The sequence below is a fragment of the Lachancea lanzarotensis genome, scaffold LALA0S07, assembly GCF_000938715.1.
Source record: "Lachancea lanzarotensis genome assembly LALA0, scaffold LALA0S07, whole genome shotgun sequence".
Classification (NCBI taxonomy): domain Eukaryota; kingdom Fungi; phylum Ascomycota; class Saccharomycetes; order Saccharomycetales; family Saccharomycetaceae; genus Lachancea; species Lachancea lanzarotensis.
The window spans coordinates 600,665-623,248 of record NW_019212885.1 but is presented as its reverse complement, the minus strand read 5'-3'; the positions used below and the strand labels follow the sequence as shown (position 1 = coordinate 623,248).

At 43.8% G+C, this 22,584-nt stretch overlaps 4 protein-coding genes across 4 annotated transcripts; 1 reads left to right on the top strand and 3 right to left on the bottom strand.

Annotated features, from left to right (window-relative positions):
* Positions 1-1,215: 1,215 nt before the first annotated feature.
* LALA0_S07e06370g (LALA0S07e06370g1_1) lies at positions 1,216-3,366 on the bottom strand (the record flags this gene model as incomplete). Its single annotated transcript, XM_022771603.1, has 1 exon — positions 1,216-3,366. One exon carries the CDS (start codon positions 3,364-3,366, stop codon positions 1,216-1,218), a length of 2,151 nt encoding a protein of 716 aa, XP_022629494.1.
* A 2,998-nt stretch (positions 3,367-6,364) lies between these two features.
* ARP6 (LALA0S07e06348g1_1) lies at positions 6,365-7,654 on the bottom strand (the record flags this gene model as incomplete). The annotated part of the gene is made up of 1 exon (XM_022771602.1): positions 6,365-7,654. One exon carries the CDS (start codon positions 7,652-7,654, stop codon positions 6,365-6,367), a length of 1,290 nt encoding a protein of 429 aa, XP_022629493.1.
* Positions 7,655-8,989: 1,335 nt separating this feature from the next.
* SMC4 (LALA0S07e06326g1_1) lies at positions 8,990-13,165 on the top strand (the record flags this gene model as incomplete). Its single annotated transcript, XM_022771601.1, has 1 exon — positions 8,990-13,165. The coding sequence occupies one exon, from the start codon at positions 8,990-8,992 to the stop codon at positions 13,163-13,165; it is 4,176 nt and encodes a 1,391-aa protein (XP_022629492.1).
* A 42-nt stretch (positions 13,166-13,207) lies between these two features.
* On the bottom strand, positions 13,208-22,063 carry CSF1 (LALA0S07e06304g1_1; the record flags this gene model as incomplete). Its single annotated transcript, XM_022771600.1, has 1 exon — positions 13,208-22,063. One exon carries the CDS (start codon positions 22,061-22,063, stop codon positions 13,208-13,210), a length of 8,856 nt encoding a protein of 2,951 aa, XP_022629491.1.
* Positions 22,064-22,584: the final 521 nt, after the last annotated feature.

Here is a 22,584-nt window from a genome sequence, read left to right as displayed (position 1 = left end):
CGTTTCGCTTCGTCTCCGCTCTCTTTCCCTACTTTCGTTCTCTTTCTCTTTCTCGCTTCCCAAGACCCTTGATGCGTTCCGACCACAGCGCTATGCGCAAACTAAAGGAAGAAGTACACAACTACTAACTGCTATCAAACAACACTTTTCTAGCTACTATAAAATCCCTACTCTCAAGCCAAGCTTCCCCCGTTTGAACCAAAGTCCTTTAAACTTACTTATCTGGTCTCTTTATGAGAGCTTTAGTCTGCGTTTCTGTATCTTTTAAGCAGGGTTTTTCCATTGTGTTAATCCGGACTACTTATTTTTTTTTTGTGCCGCGCTAGTCTAACGAAGACCGTTGAGAATACACATGGTGAACAAAAAGAGACAATGAGACAAGATAACAGGATAACGAGCTATAAGACACGATGAAAGAGGGTTTAAACAGTCAAATTAAGTTAAATACTGAGAGTTAGAGACTCAGAATTGAAGTTCTCTTGATAGAATGATGTATTTAGCTATTTAGTTGTTGATCATATCTGTGATTTCATGAACTTTTTCAACGGCTCCTATATATCGTCAATAGCGGGTTATGCATATTTGTATGTGTATTGCTTGGTAACAGCGGCGATACAAGATTCGATGCATTTAAAAGAGGAAGCAAAGGGAACCCAGCGAGAAGAGGTTGAGGGAGGGACAAGAGGTTTTGAGGGTCATGAATCGGTGTGTAGTAACAGGCCAGATGCCGTAAAAACATGAAGTTGGATGTCTAAAACTCAATTTTCTTGTCAGTCCCGTGATCGGGTATAACGGTTATAGTACCGAGGCACCCCATAGGCACCCATGGGCACCCCAGTACTGCAGATTGAGTGATAGAACACTCCTCAACGTATTAGCCGACAAGACTGTTCGCGAAAGGTGTTCTTCAAGACCCTTCTTTCTTTGTGCGACCCGTTTTGTTTTTGGCTCTATCTGTGTTTATCTGTACTTATGCTATTTTACCCATTGCAGAGCATCCAAGTATAGCCAAGGTTCCTAGTAATTTTCCAGCTCTATCATCACAATTAGACAAGTAGAACTAGTAGAACTGGATCTTCCTGAAAATCACCCTGAAATTTCATGCTTCTTGTGCGACTGCACTTAACTTCCCGGAAACCCCTATCACCTCTTCGCTTGCTTCTTTCCGTTTTTGTTGAATATGCTACGTAATTCTTATCATTATATATGGATATCTTACTCGACTGCATCCACCATCTGTCTGTACTTCCTTTGAGTGTCCGCCATATCGAGGAAAATCTTGTACTTCGTGTTCAACAGCACGCGGTCTGGATGGCTCTCGGCACAAGGCTGCACAACCTTACCGCTGCCGGTCATGGTGTACATAACGTTCCACATGGTGTCTCCGTTATCCGAGGATCTACCCTTCATACGATCTTCCATATCTTTCTTCCATTTAGATTGGGCCTTGAAGTTCAGCTCAGATCCACTTTCCTCATCTTCGTCGAATTGTTCCTCCTGGACGTCATCTGGGGCAGGGAATGGGAAGCCCACAGTGGCAATCTGCGAAGTACTGGCGGTAGCAGAAGGGGCGGTGTAAGGAGACGGCAAATCGTCACCGCCAATACCTCCGAATTTCGCAAGGCTATTCTTAGGGTTGTGCTGGGATAGGTCCCCCGCTATGGAGGACTTGCGGCTCGCTGAAATGGCAGACTTGGCCCCGCTCTTGTCGAAACTTTCACTAGCCACGGCACCAAGTAGTGCGGAGCCAAACACAACGGCAGCATCGATGTATCTTGGAATAACGATCGGTAGACCTGTGCAGTCAGCCAATAGTCTCATCAGCAGACCGTTACGACACTGGCCACCAGACATGAAAATGGTTGACAGGTTGTGACCCGAGACAGTCATTTTCTCGACAATTTGTCTGGTTTGTTGGGCAATAAACTCACAAGCACCCAAATACATAAGTGCCAAATCATCAATCGAATTATCCATAGATTGGCCGATGATGGCAGCACGCATGGAGGAGTCGGCAATCGGAGATCTGTTACCGTGATAGTCACCGTAGAAGAACAGATGCTTCGCCAGGTGAACCACTGAACGAGCCTTGTTCTGATGAGCTAAACTTTCCAGTCTGGAATTCAAATAGTCAAATTTAGAAACGCTGGCAGCGTCGGCGAGCTGCGACAACTCCGTGTATGCGGGATGAGTGGTCAAGACGTGGGCTAGCAAAGCACCTGTGCAACTTTGGCCACCTTCGGCACACCAAAACTTGTTGGCCATGACGTCTCTGTAAGGTCCCCATACACCGTCAACAAAAACTGGGTCGCGAGACATGGCGATGTGACACGTAGAGGTACCTGCCACGGCAGCAAGACGACCGGTGGCGCGGTCGATGCCGACTTTTTCACGGTCGCTTTTCGCCAATGCAGGCAGCGAAACATCGGTTCTGGCGGCTACTGTGCCGACCCAGCCAGCGTAGGCATCGATGACACCGGAGCCAACCACACAATGGTTGGAAAGACCCAGTTCTTCGGCTACACTCTCGTCGATGGCACCGATGAACTCGCCGGCACTTAGGAAGTTCTTACCCTTGTTGTCGTTCTTGACGGAGCCTCCGATTCTACGGTAGTCGTCTTCGACCAACTCATCGAGACCGATTTGGTGGAAGAAATCGCGGGACCAACCTTCAGTGGAGCCCTCCACGCCTACGGGCAAAAGACCTTGTTTGCAAGCTGTGGAGCAGAAACTGCGGGTTTCTTTGCCGGACGCCTTGAACGTCAAGTAGTCTGCGAGGTCGAAAAACTTGCATTCTGCAAACTTGTTGTCTGGGAGATGGCCCTTGAGCCACTTGATCTTGGGAATTTCCATTTCCACGGACATTTGGCCCCCGACGTACTTGAGACACTTGTCGCCCGTGGCATTGATTTCTGCAGTTTCTTCGATGGCACGATGGTCCATCCACAGAATGATGTTCTGGTCGGTGTTGCTGAAGTCCGGCCCAACAGCCACTTCCTTGTTGGACTTTTCTTCCACCACCACGAGCGAGCAGGTGGCATCGAACCCGATACCGTGGATTTTTTCGCTGGGCACCCCGGAGTCCCGCACCACGGATTTCACACAGTGACACACAGATTGCCAGATCTCCTGCGACGACTGTGTGATAAAATTGGGTTTCAATTGCTGTCTTTGAATGGGCCTTTCGGCCAACGACAGAATGTTACCCATACTATCGATAATACAGGCTCTTGCTGAGCCTGTCCCGACGTCTACACCGACGTAGTACAGCATTTTTTGCTGTTCGAGCGAAAGACCGGTCATGGAATGAGACAACATTCTCTGTTGCGAGATGGAAATTGAGGTTCTTGATCTTCTGGATTGCATTGTGAATTTGTGGTAGTCTTTTATTAAATCCACTTGTGAGTTTCACCTTTGGAAAATTGTGTTTGTATTCTGAAGTGGAAATCGTATTTTTATTCTTCAGTGAATATAGTGTTCTGTACTTCAGTGAATATTGTGTTCTATTCTGTATAGTACTTGAGCTTATAGATGAGACCACCTTTAATTACTTCCACTAATTTAAACTAGACCTGAGGCTCCTCCTTATTGAAACGGTAGACACCCTTTTTTTGCCAATTGTTCAACAACTTCCTTCTTATAGTTCTCGAACCGAACCCAGATCATCTCGTTTTGGGTTACCCTAAATTGTTGTTGTCGACCTTAGCGATATGGATACCTCACTCACACACACTCACAGACACACACATCACACGCTCTTGCTCAGTGCGTCGAAACCCAGACTTTCTATGCGGTTACGTGTTTTTGCTTCAGCAAAAGAACCTGTTGGGCACCACATACGAGCCGTTGCGGGCACAAGTATTGTTAATGGCTAGCAAAGAAAGCACGCTTTTGACGTTTATCGCAAAGAACGCGGCGGAAACGCTAGAAATATGGGAGAGCAATTGCGGAATTGAGACGCTACTGTGAAGTGCGTGGTCAACAGTTCGAGGAATAGGAAGAATCAAGCCTGCGAAATATTGTCGTGTGCTACGAACAGGATTAGGTGCATCATTGTATACGTTCTGGTGAGGGCTCGAGCTTATGTGAGCATTATATGCGAATGCAATACTTGAACTGGACGCCAGGTCTGGCACAGAATTGTGAATGGTGATAGATAGGACACGTCACGTTGAATGAGACGCACACAGTGTTTGAAGACCACAACTACAGATAGCTTGGATGTTGTTGTGCGGATTGTAGCCTTCCGCTGCTATTGCCAACGCAGACTGGGCTGTCGTTCTGTACGATAAGAGTTTTCTCCGGGTATCACAAGAGGTGGAGCACCCTTGAGAGGAAGCCTTGCACGGGTGGTAATAACCAGTCATAGTACATATTCGTGAAGCTATTTACTAAACACCCACAGGGCTGAATGCTGTGGGGAGAACGTCTGGCGTCAGATCTATGACAAAGTGATCACGCACACGTGACATAAGATGACAGCGTCAGAATCCCAAATAACTACCGGTTTAACAAGAACGACGTCTATTTATTGAGACTCGACTACGCCGGCAGTGTTCGAGTTGTTAATCTGCTTCGTTTGCTCAGTCATGATTTGCTGTAAGTGAATGGTTATGGTTATGGATTCTACTTATCTCTCGGTGGCTTTCTTGGTTATCAGTTTGGTACATTCTGTTTGACCAAACCACGGATATTTAAACGAGTTTTGGAGCAACAATAACAAACAGTAGGTAACGTTCTGGAGCTCAGCCATTACTAAAGACTACTCTATAGAAGTCCTGGATTGCTTGCAAATTCTGCATAGCGTTGACATATTGTTAGCTTCATTGGTCCATTCACCTTAGAGCTTGATATGTCATTTTAGACTAGTATGTCATTTTCTGATTACGCAATTGGCACTGTACCATATAGTTTACCAATCCCAACAGTAATGCACCCGGGATACCTGAAAAGTTTTGACATCCGTTGGGGACCTTTTGTGCAGCCTACAAGCTCATCTCGAGGCACCACAGAGAGAAAACCCCGAATCCAATAGAACGACGATTTACATCTTACAGTAACGAATAGAATCACTCAAGATGTGGGACGTTTATCGTGCGACGTCACTTGAGAGACAGAGTTTCAACACGCATACAAACACATATCAACTTCGATCCCACAAACCTACCCCATTCAAGGCCGTTATTGTGATGTCTAGCATATGTCTGCGGGTTGCATTCCTAAATGGGTCTTGAAAATATGAAGAAAAACAGTGTCATCAGAAATATCTCATTTCCGTTCCAGTTGACTAGAGATTATCCAACGTATACCCAAGTCTACCATCCAGGTTATAAACGAGTCTTAACACACCTGCTCTTCAAAAAAACAATTGTCGTCTTATCCCTTTACTAGCATCCAATGACATACGCATTTCACTAGCAGAAATTGTCAAATCTTGAAAAAAGACAGTTATAATCAAGTATCTTGACGATCAGCGCTATAACTCATTAGAATGCCAGACCGGGAACTGATCATACCCCTAACAAAAACGATCCAGTTCTTGAAATCTACGTAAAACTAGTACAAACAAAACACTGCAACCGTGAATCCAACAACGTATTTCCATTGAAAGGCAGCCGCCACGTCTTCGTGAGTGATTTTTAAAGTCACATTACCACAAAGTGCAATTCAGTGAAGCGTAGCAGCTTCGCCCACAGATTTAATGACAAGTAACCCCACCAAGGCCCTCAACAGCCCAAAAACTACAGGACTCCTACCTTTTTTTCCCAGAGGAGTTACAAGGTCTTCGCTGTGTCACTGAAACTGCACATAAAAAAGCTCAGCCAAATCTTGGTCGTGGGAAATTCGCAGCATTATAATTGACACCGTTATAATTGGAACATCTAGTTCCAGCCCGAAGCACCTTTCATCTTCGTGAACACCCATAAGTGCAGCATTATAACGATGCAACTCGCAACACCACCCTCCGCCTTGAAGTAACCCACTATGAGAAACAGAAATCACGCCAATAACTAGCATAGAGCCCGAGATACATCTTCATTGAAGGTTGATACCGGTAAGGCAGTACCTAGGACCAAGACGACATGTGTCACGTGCCTGGAGTAACTAACCAAGAGTATCCAACATCAGTGTTGTACCTTGGCAACCACTCGAGCTCCTTCTCATCTTCGAGCATCAATTAAACTTCCTGTTACATGGAGCAATTTTTTTAATTCATCATGTAGCGATTATAGATAATCCTTAGTCCACCCAGTCTGAAACCTCCATACGACCAGTAGCATTATTGCGGTAAATGACTTGAGCTTTGAAGAAGCGTCCATTTGTGATTAATGATTATCTTCCCGACGTTTCCCCCAGCTCTCACTTACAACCAGGCCTGGTATCCAAACCTCTTTGCTGTACACCATTCAACGCCATGCTCGTAATATTCTTCTCTTGTCACACGCGAATCAAAGTAACTTTGAGTGCTTGCAAACTGCTTCATACACTGCCATCCAAATGTAGATTTATCGCCTCGTGGAACAAACACTCGGCAAGACCAATCGGTGGGACATTGCCGTTGTAATTCTGTGGCTAGACGTGATGCGAAATTTGGAATATTGAAATTCCCCCCAGTTACAGTAATGTTTCCGACCATAAGCGGCCGAAGGGCTTCGGGGAGCATAGAAACGCTTTCCAATATCGTTTCGATTATTCCCGGACTCAGTAAAGAAGCAATTTCGGGATGTAGAAAAGTCTCCGGAATAGAAAATAATTCATCTTGAAGGACGATGCTTTGCGAGTCCTCAGGTAGCTTTTGCCCTGGCTTTCTGAGATAGCCTTTAAAACTGGTGTTAAAATCCGGGAGCACATATTCTTTGGCCGTCTTGGATTTGGATTGAAAGCTATCGAAGTAAGAGTGCGGACTCATGAAAAGACAATTCTCCTTTATGTTATCCACCAGAATAGTCTCTTCCATGACATTATAATGCCGAAACGAGAGTGTTTCCCGTAGAAAGCCGTTCAAAAACCTGCCCCCGATGTCCAATTTTTTCACCGCCTTGTAGTATGGAACTCCTTTGATTACCGGTACGATCCACGTACAGTTGTACCCAGAGTCAATGACCAGATGGAAATTGTTATAATCTTGGCCGTCTTGTGTTTGTGGCTCGACTGGTCCATCGTTAAGGGTGGTGCTATTGCCGCTGCTATGATCGCTCTTGGCTTGAAGCACAGTTGTTGTTTTGTCGTTGACGGAAAATGGAACAAATGTCGGTATAGGAGCTTTGAACATGCTAGTAAATTCACACTCCTCGAAAACCACCTGGTCCATATTTTTACTAAGTTCTGGTATGGTCATGCAAGACTCTGAAGTTACGAGATGCTTCCCTCTAGTTGAGTCCAAAGACCATCCATTGAACTCTTCTGGATTGTAGAAGCAATAGTCCCAGACTTGATTTTCGAGTTCCCACGACACAAGTTGTCCCAACTCATGTGGCCTTTTGAATGCTACAGATGAAATGTCTTTGATCGCATTGATTTGATTTGAAAGATGAAAATTGCCATACTTATCTCTGGCAATACAGTTTAGAGCCCTCTGAGGCTCATCTTGGTTGGCCAGGCCAAACTTGATTTCATACGAGCCATTGTCTATGATCACAGGTGTCTCTTCCATCTATTGGTTAGCGAGTTTAGCCAGTTAGCGACATCGATCCAGCTAGCTACAAGCATGTTCATTAATTTATAAATACATGTGAGTGTGTGTGTATCTTCAACTAAACAAGCCGCAGTTGATCTTCAAACGGAACCAGTCCTTGGGACTTCAGCAAGTGAAGGTGGGATTCCATGGCGGTATAGTTGAGCTGTTTTTTGTACCAATTGAGCAGCTAAGTTTGTGCTCAATGTGCTTAATCTGTGAATTACACTCTCGCCTTGTATGTGGATATAGATGCAGGAAAAAACCCTGAAAGGACAGATTCAAACCCTAGCATAGTGTACAAAGCTGCAGATGAGATTATGACAAGCATTTTAAGTCTGTAGAGGCGCATAATTGATTTTTTTCGTTCTAGTAGGGAAGGCACAGGAACTGGTTGAATTGTATCATTTTTTTTGTGCAGAATGTGCCGTACCGTTCGGTAACGCTTTGCGGTATACTGATATTGCTTCTGTACAGGTGGGGTTCAAGAGAATGGCCACGACACACGTTTTGTGTGGATCGACAGAATAAGAAGGTCGTCTTTGGTCGATTCCTCCAACGCCGCGAAACAGTAGCGGGACAAACCAAACGCCTCACATTTAACCAATTTCTGAATTCTACTTTGGCTTGGCACAGTGTGTTTGCTATACCATACTTCCTGTGAGCGATGGCTTAATCCCACATTGACCATCATATAAATCATCAAGCGCCATCATTTTTTGAACGACAGACCAGAGCAAGCCGCATCACAAATTATCACTACTTCTACCACCCTTTTCTGCAGATACACCCCTGATCAGAGTATGCAACATCACACGTTATCACTACTTTTCTCGCTCTACCTTGCAAATCCGCGTTTTGCGAAATGTGAGCAAATGATTTACATTCCAGTTCCGAGATGTACGCAATGCTAACGAACTCATCTCAAAGCGTTGCGGTCCAAGCGCAATTAGCGTGCATGTATGGCTCTTTTCTGGTCTCTTTAGATATGTTATACAACCTTGCACTTATGGGAATAAGAAGCGCGAACAGAGCTTTAAAAGCTAGGTGCAAGATTTGAGAACCATACGATAACACCATTTCATACTGGCACTAATCATCGAAACGTCGAATTCATGCTGCACTTCTCAACCACTCCAGATTTCTGGATTCTCAACTACTGAAAGCTGATCGGGTCACGTGCAACCTTCGACCCTACAAATTACGTGCCTAAACCAATAGGTATACAATGATTCCAGATCATCGATCAAAACTGAAAACACTAACAAACACATCCGAACTCCTTTAAACAAGACACTTCATACTGCCATTGCTATGGACAGTCCTCTGTCTAAGAAGCAGAAAACACATATCGATAGAGATGAGGATTCTTCGCTGGAAGAAGCTTCAATAGATGTGACAAGAGTCTCGAGATCGAGAACTCCTCGGAAATTGGTTTTAGGATCTCCCAGCAAACAATTTGAGATCTCACAGCGGGGAAACTCATCTTCTTCTAATGTTCCATTTTTACAACCGTTGAAAGACGATTTTACAAGCTCTAGAAGCCGAATATATTCACAATCTCCACCAAGATCACCAAACAGATCGCCTACGCGGAAATTAGAGCTGATACAGTTGTCTCCGGCGAAAAAAACAAGGCTGGAGATACACAAGCTTCAAAATAGCCAACACGGGCCGGGAACGGTCCAACGACTTTGCATACACCAACTAGTCCTAACGAATTTCAAGTCCTACGCTGGTAAACAGGTTGTGGGACCCTTTGATACTTCGTTTTCCGCTGTTGTAGGACCCAATGGGTCTGGAAAGTCGAATGTCATCGACTCCTTGCTTTTCGTTTTCGGATTTCGTGCAAACAAAATGCGGCAAGGCAGGCTATCAGATCTAATCCATAAGTCAGAAGCGTTTCCTTCCCTAGAGTTTTGCCAAGTGGATATATTCTTCCAGTACGTTCAGGACGAGCCAGACGGTAGAACCACCCTCAACAAAGATAAACAACAACTCGTTGTTAGCAGAAAGGCGTGGAAAAACAGCTCATCCAAATACTACGTATGTGGCAAAGAAAGCAGTTTTACCCAGGTGACGCAGCTTTTGCGCAACGAAGGCATCGACATGGATCATAAAAGATTCTTGATCTTACAGGGTGAGGTCGAAAGCATAGCACAGATGAAACCCAAAGCTGAAAAGGAGAACGATGATGGGCTACTCGAGTACTTGGAGGATATCATCGGAACTGCAAAGTATAAACAGCTGATAGAGCAGACGGTTCTAGAAATTGAACAGCTGAATGAAGCTTGTCAAGAGAAGGAAAATAGGTTCGAGATAGTCGAAAGGGAGAAAAGCTCCTTGGAGTCTGGCAAAGATGAAGCAATGGAATTTCTTGAGAAAGAGAAGCAACTAACAATGTTGCGAAGTAAAGTCTTGCAACATAATTTGTGGCAGAGTGATAAAAAGCTTGAAGATATTCAACGAAAGAAATCGGGTTTCGAGGAAAGCTTAGCAAGCGAACGCTCAAAACATGCACAATATCAGAAAGAAATGAAGGAGTTAGAGGATCAATGTCAGAATTTCAAGAAAAAGCTAGGAGATCTTAAGGAAAAAGAAAGGACTCTTGTGCTGAAGAAACGAGATGGCGATCGTGATAAAATTTCTGCGGAAGAAAGACTGAAAAATCTCAATCAAAAGAAAGGAAAGTGCGAGAGATCACAAAGCACTACACAGGCCTCAATTGCAAAAACAGAGGTGAGGCTGGCTGAGTTGCAAAAGGATCAAGAAGAGTATAATGCTCAGATTGTAGAGTTGAATAAAAGCTTGAGCGAAGAGAAAATCAAACTAGATGATATCAAATTTTCCTTGAAGGATAAGACTGGGGCTCTTACAGATGAAATAGCGAAGCTGCAAAAAGATCTTGAGCCGTGGAACGCACGTCTTCAGGCTAAGAATTCTCAATTAAACCTGGAAGAGACCAGAATTTCGGTCTTTAAAGAATCACACGCCAAAGTCGTACAAGACATAAAACTCACTGAAGATCAGATTTCATCCCTAAATGAAAAGATTGCTGCGGTGCGCGATGACATACAACGTCTTGGTCATGAGGGAGCTACGATCAACAAACAATTGACTATCGGTCAAAGTGAGTGTGACACCGCATCTGTGAAGATCAAAGAGATGAAGGCGGTTCTTACTGCCCATCGGCAACGGAGTGTTGACGCACGAGCGTCACTCTCCACTGTTGAGAACAAGAGCAAAGTTTTAGCTGCGCTTCTCCGTCTGAAAAAGTCCGGCCGCATCTCGGGTCTTCATGGGAGGTTAGGTGATCTCGGAATAATAGACGACAAATTCGATGTAGCCATATCCACGGCGTGTCCGAGGCTTGATGACATCGTAGTGGAGACGGTAGACTGTGCACAGCAATGCATTGAGTATTTGAGAAATAACAAATTAGGTTACGCGAGATTCATTTTGCTTGATAAGCTACGACCTTTCAAATTAAATCCGATTGTAACCCCAAACAATGTCCCTAGGCTTTTCGACTTAGTGAAGCCACATAATGAAAAGTTCAAGAATGCGTTTTATAGTGTCCTCAGAGATACATTAGTGGCAGAAGACTTACGGGAAGCGAATCGTGTCGCGTATGGCAAACAAAGATTTAGAGTTGTGACATTAGATGGTAAGATGATCGATCTTTCAGGGGCAATGAGTGGTGGTGGTAATTACAAGGCAAGTGGACTAATGAAATCTGAACGTCAGGATAATTCCAACACGCTGACTGCAGAGGATATAATGCGCATTGATGCTGAACTAGTTGAAAGAGAGAAGAACTTCAAAATAGCAAATACGACCCTACATGAAATGGAAGAAGCATTGCAAACGCTGAAAGATAGAGAACCAGAGATTGGACTCGATATTTCGAAGCGCGAAATGGATATTGAATCCTTGCTTCTCGATATAAAGGCAAGCGAGCAGAAACTGGCTAACTTGCGAAAAGAGCACGCGGAGAAGAATAATTCGAATGATGAACTGTCCACGGCGGAAAACAAGGTTGCGATGTTAAAAGATGAGTGCAATCAACTAAAAGTAGAGATGAAGTCGAAAAATGTTGCAATTGATAACCTTCAACAGGAAATTATGAAAGTTGGTGGTACAAATTTTCAGGTGCAAACCTCTAAAGTGGAATCTATTGCTCAACACATTGAGATCATACTTGGTAAGCAGAAAAGAGACAAGAATGCGATCAGGAAAGCAGAAGGTGATTTACGCCGCTCTCAGCGACAAAACGAAGAGCTTTCAAAAGAATCAGTTAAATGTACAGCTGAATTGCAAGGAATGGAAGATGTTCTCTCAAAGGCCAGTGATGAATTAGCTTCATTGGAGGAGCAACTCGAAAAACATCTTGATGACGTTTCCTCGCTGGAAGAGGAGTTAAAGATTGTGGAGGAGCAATTGGAGCAGAAGGTGGACCTTGACAGTGGATTCAGAGTTCTAGAGGCTGATATCAACAGCCAGCTGGAAAAGCTTCGTGAAGTGATCAATGCTATGCAGAAAGAGCGCACATCGTTAGAAACACAGCTTGGGAGCTTGGAGATACGTGATGTCACCGCAATATTGGATCAGCTTGAAGAAAACATTCTTCCTCCTGATTACGTAGTTACGCAAAATGACAGGACAGCCGAACTAGATGATGAAGGTGGAGACATCATGGACGTCGATGAACAGGAAAATGTGAGCCGACAATCCCAAGACTTTAGCCAGGACATAGAACATCAAGACAAAATGGAAGTGGATCGTCCTAGTGGGCTACCAAAGCTTTTACCATCGGAGTTGGAAGCGCTAAATCTAGAAGGCATCAATCTCGAGATGGCACAACTGCAAGACTTCCTCGACAACGCGCACGTTGATATTGAGGTTTTGGAGGAATATGCTAAGAGCTTGGCAGATTTTAAGGCGCGCAAACTAGATCTCAATTTGGCCGTCGAGAATCGAGAAAAGGTTCGACAAGTCAGCGAAGACCTGAAGAAGAAAAGGCTTGATGAATTCATGAATGGTTTCAATGCAATTTCGATGACCTTGAAGGAGATGTATCAAATGATTACAATGGGAGGCAATGCCGAGCTGGAGCTCGTGGACAGTTTAGATCCGTTTTCTGAGGGGGTACTTTTTAGTGTTATGCCTCCAAGAAAAAGTTGGAGAAATATTTCCAATCTAAGCGGTGGAGAGAAGACTTTGAGCTCATTGGCCCTAGTGTTCGCTCTCCACAAGTACAAGCCCACCCCGCTTTATGTCATGGACGAAATTGATGCCGCCCTCGATTTTCGAAACGTTTCGATTGTTGCAAATTACATTAAGGAACGCACGAAAAATGCCCAGTTCATTGTGATCTCCCTTCGAAACAATATGTTCGAGCTCGCACAACAACTTGTGGGTATCTATAAAAACAGCAATATGACTAAAAGCGTGGCGCTGCAAAATAGAGACTTGATTGATAGAGTTTGAAAGCTACATATAAAAAATGATCTTAAATCGATGTACTTTACTTCAGGCCCGACCAAATATCCTGGTCCATTCGGTTTCGGCCAAATGAGCAAGATTCTGCAATGGTATAATGATTCCCTGGTGCGTCATACCTGGGAAATGCTTTCGGTTGACGCCAAACCATTCTATAGGCGGCGTCGCGTTCCCAAGATCCCTCGTCTGTGGAATTTCAATATGAGGATCCTCTAAGCAAACATATCTATACTTGCTTCCTAAGTCGACATCTTTCAACTTATCTTCTAGGTGCTCATCCTCGAAAAGACTTCTCGGTTGCTCATTATGGGACCTTCTGAGTGCCAAAGCGCGTACGTGAGTAGCCCACATCTCCCGTATAAAATTGATTGATCCCAGGTTCCACCTTACGCTTATTTTTCCCCCAAAGCTGTTGCTGTATAGCAGCTCCACTACATTGGTCGCCACATCATGCCAAGTTGTCATTCCGACCAAGATAGCGGGAATAACCAATATTGTTCCACCTTGTGCTTTCGAAGCATGCTTGATGTATTCTTTTACGCCGATCTGCGATGCCACTTTTTCGTTCAACTGATGTTTGTAGGTGGAGAGGGCAAATTTGACATCATGAACTTGCCAATTAAGCTGACACTTGAGCTTCTCATTGCCTTCGATTTGAGATCTTGTCACAAGATCAGAAGCCCTGAATGTCAAAACTTCCGTGTCGAACAACGTATTCGGAAAAATCTGAGTATTGATAAAGTCCATTTTGACCTCCAGGTCGGTCCTCAAAAAACTTAGTGAATCCAAAATTTCACGACTGGTTCTTGTACGCCCTGTGTCTCTTGTGTTTGAGTCACCCAAAGTCTCTGAATAGGATTTCTTGTTTTCTTTCCGCATCCTCAGTATGGTATTGTAAACATCCAGAATATTGGCGGCAGCCAACGCTGTCGCAAAGATGTTAGTACTCCCACAAATCAATGCAACCGACATAAAGTCTTTGAGCAAACCATCGTTTTCTCTCTTGTTGAATAACATTATTTTGAATTGTTCCAGATTAGCAATCAAAATGAGGTGGTAGTCAAATGACAATTTGACTGCGAATTCTGAGAACGCTACATCGAGGGCTATCAGAGGATTTTGGAATACGCTATCACTAATTGGCCAACTGATTCCTGAAATCCAATTGAAATTCCGCAATAAGACGTTACCACCTAACCTCCCATCTGAAGAAAGCGCGGCTTTTTCGATCTGGAAATAAAGCTTTTGGGTCCAGTCACTGTAGTGATCTGCGACAGTCCATAGAGTCTCCGTAGATAAACTCAAGATTCCCAGAGAGACACCAAGATCAATTTTGCCCTTAACTTTCGAAATTATTGTAACAAAACTCCAAGGAAGTGAGCTGGTCGAAGCCAGTTTTTCGTGCTTCGCAGCCAGAAAGTTTTCTGTCACACGATTCGTTCGATTACCGTCAGATTCCGGCTGGAAGAGAACTTTGCTGTCCACTTTCCAGATGTTGATGAAAACGTTGAGATCCTGAAGTTGCTTAAAGTTGAAATAGACGTCGATATTAGGGACAAGTATGACGCCATAAGTGGTTATGACATCCGGATGGGTCAGGAGGAAAACAACTGTCGAATGATCGATTTTAATAGACGTGCTGATTTCTCTCGAGAAAATGTGTCTGGAGGTGGCCGTTACATTCCTGATATCAAGAGCTAAACTTAGCGACCTCGAATGATCTAAACTGTTCGTGAATATATTTATCACCAGGTTTTCAAATCCGACGTCAGCTTGAACTTTAGCTTTAGGTTCGCAGCTCAACGTAATTGACTGCTCTTCGAAGTGAACTTGGAAAGATGCGTCAACATCTCTTAACAGGCTTTTGTAATTCACGCTCTCTTGCACCTGGGCCCTTTGAACAGAAACCGGGCTTGTGCTGAAACTTTTCATGACGCCACTGCTGTCTCGCATTACTTCTCCTAAAATGGGAACACACGAAGGGTAGATAGCATTGTGGGACTTTTCAACATGTACAAAAGATCTTACAACGTGGTAGGGCTCGCCATGAGGATTGAACTTGTAATCGACGACCACTTCGACCGACGGGCTCTCCACTTGAAAGGAAGGATGAAGACCTAACGCAAGATCCTTCTCCGAGTAAAGCTTGAAGATGCCACCCGCGTAACGTGCTCTGCAGTTCAACCTCTTTAAACGCGAAAAGCCCGGGAACTGTACGCCTTTTGGAGTATTTGCGGTTTTCATTGTTTCATTTAGCGCTAAGTAAGAGCTTAAGTGTACAGTTTTCAGTTCCTCGAACGCCTGAAGCGATTTCAACATTCCCTCTGCCACTAATACCGACTTTGACAAAAAGCTCACATCAAGCTGTTCCCCGTTGATTCTAACGAATAATTCTTTAGCTGAGTCGTCACCTTCGAACCAATATCCAAGCTGCGTACTGGGAAGAAAACTTCTGTTCGGCTTGTGAAGTTCACTTTCACGGGCGTAGAAGTCGCTGGAGCTATAACCTCTCGCGACCGAAACGTACGCATCTAAGACCGTCAGCTTTCCGAATGGCCACTCATGCGCGGCGAAAAGTCTTTGGTATCCCCATATGAGGCCCGGATGAGTTGCGTCTTCAATATCAAATATCCAACCCAAACATAAATTGTACGATAAGAAATGGATTGACTTAATATTGCCCAGCATGTTGAAGACCTCTGTTAAAGTCTCTGGTTCCGCTATCTTTTTCGATCCCTTCTGAGAGAATCTGGTACTTAGCTTTGATGACACTTGGCCCAAAGCCAGAAGCTTGATGAGGGACATTGGGCAAAGAGCTAACCTAAAGTGTGAACTTTCTATTTCTAGAGACCGAATAGTATCTGGCTCTTGATCCACTTTCACACTGACTCCAAGGTCAAGAAGTTTGGACAGCTTTTCGGGTAACGCAATATCGTTCACCAAAAATGTGATGCTAGTTATCGAAAGAGTTCCTTGAACATATTGCTTGAGTACACTAGAACTTTCAAGAGCATTACCTCGACCTGAAACTGTGGAAAAAAATTCGTTTAGCTCGCAAACGTAGTTCGTCGACTGCAATGGAAGGAGGAAACCGGCGTACTTCGCTCTCAAAGAAATGGAATATTCCACGGGCAAGCTCTGTGCCACAGGAGTTTCCTCTGCAAGAGGCATCCGACTTCCAATTGATTGCAACCCTTTGAGACTCTGGACCAGCTCGCTTAAACTTCTTTTGGCGGCATTGAACCCATCCACTACAATATGCACCAATTTTTCAGGCGCACAAAGCTTGATCTTCGAAATATCGGATTCCATGGAAAGCGAGTAACTCTTTGTTGAAGGTGAAATAGCCTCGCTTAGTTTGAGGTCGAACTTAGATTGAGAGAATTTCACATATTGATCAGCGTCCGTCACCATTCCCACCGAGACATCGATGCCATCAAAGGCTAGCCGAAGAGCTTTCTCCGATAACATGTCTAATTTTAGATTCAAAGTTTGCACGCGTTGCGAGATGACAAACGGTGATATAGCAGAAACGTCGAAAGAAAGGTCTTCAACGTAGATCTGTGATTTCAATTTCAAAGTAGCAGATTTTGCAAGATTAGAGGGTGGGGATCGTGGTTCGTTTTGGTGACAGAATTTAGACCCTAAGAGATCACCGAGCGGACCTTCTGGTTTGACGAAATCACAGTACGCAGCAGATGGAGAAGGCAATTTGATCCGTAAGCTTCTAGATTGAAAATCAACCAGGTGAGGCGTATCTTCGCTATCCAGTGAAAGCAGCGTGCCAACAGATCCGTGCCGAGAAAATACGTCCAAGAGAATTGCGTCCTCATGCCGCAGTCCCAATTCAAGCCATGACCAATTTGTCGTAAGATTGAAATCTTGATGTCCTCCAGATGAAGCAAGGGCCAGGCTGTTTCCGAAAGATTTGAAGTTCAATTTGGTCGTTCCTGAGATAACCTGAAACTCACAACGATCTATCAACAAAACAATCTGTAGAAAGTCCGAAATTTTAACTCCATTATGCTGTGCTGAGTTGCTTTGCTGTGAAGCTGGAAAAACATCTTTTGATAAAGCCAGCTTCAATGTTGATTCACTGGCGGAAATCTTGACCAGTTTAACCGATGCTGTGATAACCTGCGCTTTTTCCTCCATTTCAAGCTCATCATTAGGATTCGGCTGGTCGTGAGAGGTCTTCTGTGAGGAGGATTTGAAAGCTCGGAAATTTTTTAAGGCGATAGTATCACCGTCCTCATCGATACTACTAGATAACGTCAACGAGAATCTATCGACGTTGAAACGCAATTCAGCATTCTCTAAATCCACTCCGATCGATCCTTTGTCAGTAAACGAGTGTTCGTAAAATAAACCCTTCTCCAAGTCAGAAAACTCCCAACTTCTCCACTTGGAAAAAACGTTGAGAAATATTTCGCCGGCATTGTCCGGCGCTTTAAAGTCAGACTTTTTAATGTTATCATAAATTTCGGATATAAGTGCCGTTGGAAGATAGTTTAAGATGTGACGCAATCTTGTAATAATTTTCCAAGTCCGATCTTCCCTGACGTGCTGATCTGGAAGTCTAGTAATATAAGCAGGTTTCGTAATAACAGGGGGATCATGGACAATTTGGTATTCTTCACTGGCCCTTGCAACCTGGTAAAAAAATTCCTTTCGAGCATTCCTCTTCAAATTGATATACTGAGAAGAGGCGGTTTGTAAGAGGTTAAAATCGTGCTGAAGCTTTTGAAAACATAGCCACAATTCATCTACTGTATCCGGGTTTATGGAAGTATCACTTGACTGAATACTAACCGAAATGACGCCGCAGTCATGCGATGAAAACCAAGCCTCAATTCCTTTGATAGATGAGAATAAGAGGAATTCGTCGTTTGATTTTCGGCTACTTTGGGAACCACCAAGAAAGCCGATGCTCGCTGAGCTGCATTTGAGGTAGGCTGAGCTTCTCTCGTCATTTTCTAATTCCGTTAATTCCTTGTCTTCCTTAAAGTCGACTTTGGTGCTTCCGTCCACGTTTATACCTTTCACTGAAAGCTCTAATCGCGTTGGATGGTTAATTTTGCTGCAAAGCTCACCAAGTATTACTTTAAAGTCAGGACAGAATAGCTTTGAATTCTTGAATGCTTTCATCCCGAGATTTCGTTTGAGAAAGTGGTAAACAGTGTCAATTTCGCTATTATCAATTATCTGATCAACTGAATTTGAAAAAAGTATCCTCATTAAATCCCCGATCAAGAGGAAGCATACTGGGTCCAGCCGCAGTCCCGCCTGTCTTAAATTCACTATCGTACTGGTGACATTGAATTTGGGAGACACATCGTTTTCAAAACTTTCTTTTGCGGGCGAGAATAAATGGGGATGATTCCGATCGCGAGCACCTATGGCATCTTTTTGCCGATCCCTCGTACTCAAAGGCCCAGTAACATTCGTGGCGTCTTCACCTTCCAAAAACCTGTTTAGGAACTCATCACAGTTTTCAGCACTCAGGGGCTTCGTTAAGGACGGTATTGACATGCCAGGCGGTATACAACCTAATAGCTCACTGTAGACTTCTGAATTTTGAATAGCCCGTGGTAGTAAAAATGGGCAACGATGAAAAGGTGCATCGTTGGCGGCAATATGTGCTTTCTGCCGGCGCGTATGCAATGGGAAATTTTCAGATTGAGCGAAATTCGTAATTGTAAGCGAAGACTCGAAGATAGCGACAGTTCGAGTTTCGCTCCCGTTTTCTAATATCATAATGGAGAGGGTAGGCACCTCTAAATCAGTTCTGCAAGTATAAGAATCATTTTCTAGGTCTACGATTGTTCCTAACAAATCTTTTGAACGCACCACTATGTCATGTTCGGTTGAAATGCTTACCGTTAAGTCAATTGACCCAACCATTAAAGTGACGGAAGTCAAATCAAAAATGTCCTCGAGCTTGTAGTTCATAATATTTTCGAAATCCTTAAAACCGAAAGCAAATTTCTCAGCGGCGGCTGCAAGTTGCAACGGGAAAAGGAGATCCGATGACATTTCGACTTGGTGGATAGAAAAATCCCACTTGCATACGTATGTTTCTTCGTTCGGTGGTAGCCCATACAGCCGATGTGCATGTATTTGTAGGTCCGAAAGAATTCCGTCAGGTACTTGTCCCGTATTTTCATGCCGCGTGCGGTTGAAAACTGTGTTAGAATCACAATCTATAAGTCTCGTTACTTTGATAGGGGATAATGCAGTCTGTAAGTCCATGTAGTAATTTAGATCGCGTATATCAATGCTGAGTGAGTCAAATTCAAAAACAAAACAGTTCTCGCAGTCGTATACGTGATCTGGCACTACTATGCATCCGCTGTCCACTATAAAAGTGAACCAAACATCCTTCTCATTAATAAGCCGCTTAAGAGAAAACTTTCGTTGAGCAGATACCTCTGCTGGAAGTACGTGCGGTGACTCTAAAGTTTTCCCGACATCCGGATTGATAACTTGCATGAAATCTTCCACTGCTGCCGAAGCTGTGTTTACCCCTACTTCTCCACCTTTGAGTTCTTCCATGTATTCTTCGGTCGTTTTGAAATGGACAAAATCGCCAAAATAGTTCATTTTCACTCCTACTAGAAATCTTATGACAAAACCATAGCACTTCAGAGTCGTATCCCTGCTGTGGCAATTTATCAGGATTGTGTCAATATTGTCCACATCTAGTTTTGAATGCGTCAAGTAGGAACCTTCAATGGTAAAATCATGAGATCTTCCAACTTCCTGGTCTTTCATAAACTCGTGAAGAGTGTTCCATGAAGGTGTGTTAATACGAAGTCGGAATAATGAGGTCGACAACTTGTAGTCTATGGTAGTGCTAGTTCCAGCAATGCTAGTAAGTGGCACACTAAAGTCAATTTGAAGGTCATCACCATGAAACGAAAGATAACAGTTTTCGTTGAAATCCACAGGGTTGTTCACGATGTTAGCGTCGTTAACATTCAAATAAATAGAATATCCCTCAAACTCCCAATTAAATTTGTAGACGAACGGGCGAAAGAGATCATAAGAAAGAGCTTCGCCCGATCCAAAATCTGAAACCAGATCAGCGAGTAAGTTTACGTGATCTTTCAAAATAAAAAGCTGCGCTTGGGTTGAAGTGAGAAAAAAGCTCCAAGTAGCCAACTCATTCCACCCCAGTGGGTATCCGATTTCAGCATGAATGTCGTGCACGTTAGCACTGAACAAAATGTCGTGATTAACACTAGTTCTTACTTCAGGTTTCATAAGATGCAGGTGCAACAGATTGTCAAAACCAGATGAATCTGGAGTCATCGCGAAATCAAAAGTCACTTCAGAATCGCTAGCAAGAGAAATTTCCAGCCAGCCGAAGGGTCTTGAATCGTCTTGTGTTTCTCGGTATCTTTTTAAAAATTCCAAATCTTTACTGGGCTCCCTTGTTGGTATACGCCATATGGTGGAGCTCATTATAGTGACTGATATTTTTGCCTTTTTATACGTTCGTGTCATACCAGCTTTTGCGGCCCGCGGTGGTTGGCTGTCCCTCGAAACAATTGGGGAAAACATTTTTTGTAAGGGCATTGTTTCATGGTGGGCCCATGGGCCATAATGTATTGTTCCTCCAAACACCTGCATGTCCACGGAGAAGTCAGGCGGTTGATCCAATCCAACGCCATCAACTTCCGTCTTGCTCGGAGATTCTCCTGTTGTTGATAAAGTTCGCGGCGTGACGCCTGGAACGTCAAACGAATACTCAAGAACGAACTTTTCACACTTCATGATCTTACTGTACCTAGCATATTGATGCTTTGAGACGTCAAATTTGAATGTATCATCCCACGCCGTGTCATCCTCTTTGCGGTATAATGCCAGGCCTCTCCAATCTTCGAATGGATTTTGCAATGCTTGAAAGGCGCCTTCTTTCCCATGATATATCTCTTTAAATGTGCTACCAGTAAGAGACAACAAGAGATCAAGCCCTTTATGCCACGCCCTAGAAATTTTTTCAGATTTCACTGCATGCTTCGAAGGTGCTTCCACTTGAAAACCTAGATTAGGTTTTAGACGGATGCAAAAATTGTCGAATTCGTTTCTTGTCTGCAACTTGAAAAGATCGAGACGTGAATTTGCCTCTCCCGCATCCACGATTCCACCCAATCGATCATAGCTTACAACCAAGATGGAAGAAGTATTTTTGTTACCAACCACTACAGCGCCCTTATGCACGGCAATTTCTAGCGGTAAAAAGTTTAAAAATGCAGGCAGAGAGGGCAATGGCTCAAGGGCAGGTTCCACAGTCGAATCTGAGTTGGCATTTGAAGAATCCAAATAAGAGGATGAAGATGATGACGACGTATTGTGGAACGATTTCTGATCGTCTTCACCAAATCCTTCAAATTGTTTGAACCGCGCTTGTTCGGTCTTGGGCAAAGACTGCCACAGATGACTGAAAACCTGCGTCCTGTTGTAGATGAAATGTTCCAGACCTTGGCATTCCAGCTTGAACCTACACAATCTGGAGTCGTCAGCGGAAACACCGTTTTGTTGTCGCTCGAACGGTGTTTGTCTCGAGCTGAAGATCCAATACCGCCACGTCAAACTACCGTTTAGAAAGGAAATTGTCTGATTCTGCGTGATGATGGTGAGGTTTTTGAAAAATATACGTCCGCCGAGGAAAGATATCTTTAGTGACTGTATCTGAATTTTTACGGCGTAACGTCTCCAAACGAACCATTCGAGTAATGCAGTGGTAGTGAATCCAAAAGCCCTTCCGAAATAGAATGCGGCCAGAAGACACACGCAAAGAATCAGAATCCAGTCTATCAGGAAAACCCAACTGAAGTCTCTGCTAGAGCTGAGAGGCACTTTTTTGAACTCATTTTGCATCCTTGGAGCTCCACGAGATTATATTCGCCTTCACACTGTACCCATGAACCAAGCAGCCGCTACTGATAAAGAAGTTGTACGGTGGTCGTGTGCTCTAGGTATACTGTTTCCAGAAGGGTTTGTCGTCCTGGCTGTCCTGTTGCCAAGAAGTGTGTAGTTCCAGGGCATTTCTAGTAGAGAGATGAGATGAGCCAATATTGACACCTCACTTTGTACGAGCCGTTGACATCAAAGTCAAAAACTCACAACGTTGTCGCTGTCTCTTTTCGCTGAGCGGTTCGTATTATCCAGCAGTCTCCTGATTCTCAATTTGAGCAGACTTCGTATTTTTTAGCGACGGGATTTCCTATTTTTTGGACCAGCTCTGATTTAAGTGTCTGTTCGTGACAGTGTGCTATGCTGAGAATCCAAACTTTTCTGGAATGGTTCACACCTCTCTATGACCACAAATTTCTCTCAGCTACTCTCTCGTTTCCTCTCACCATAAACTAGTCCCAAATCATGATTTGTTATAATCAAAA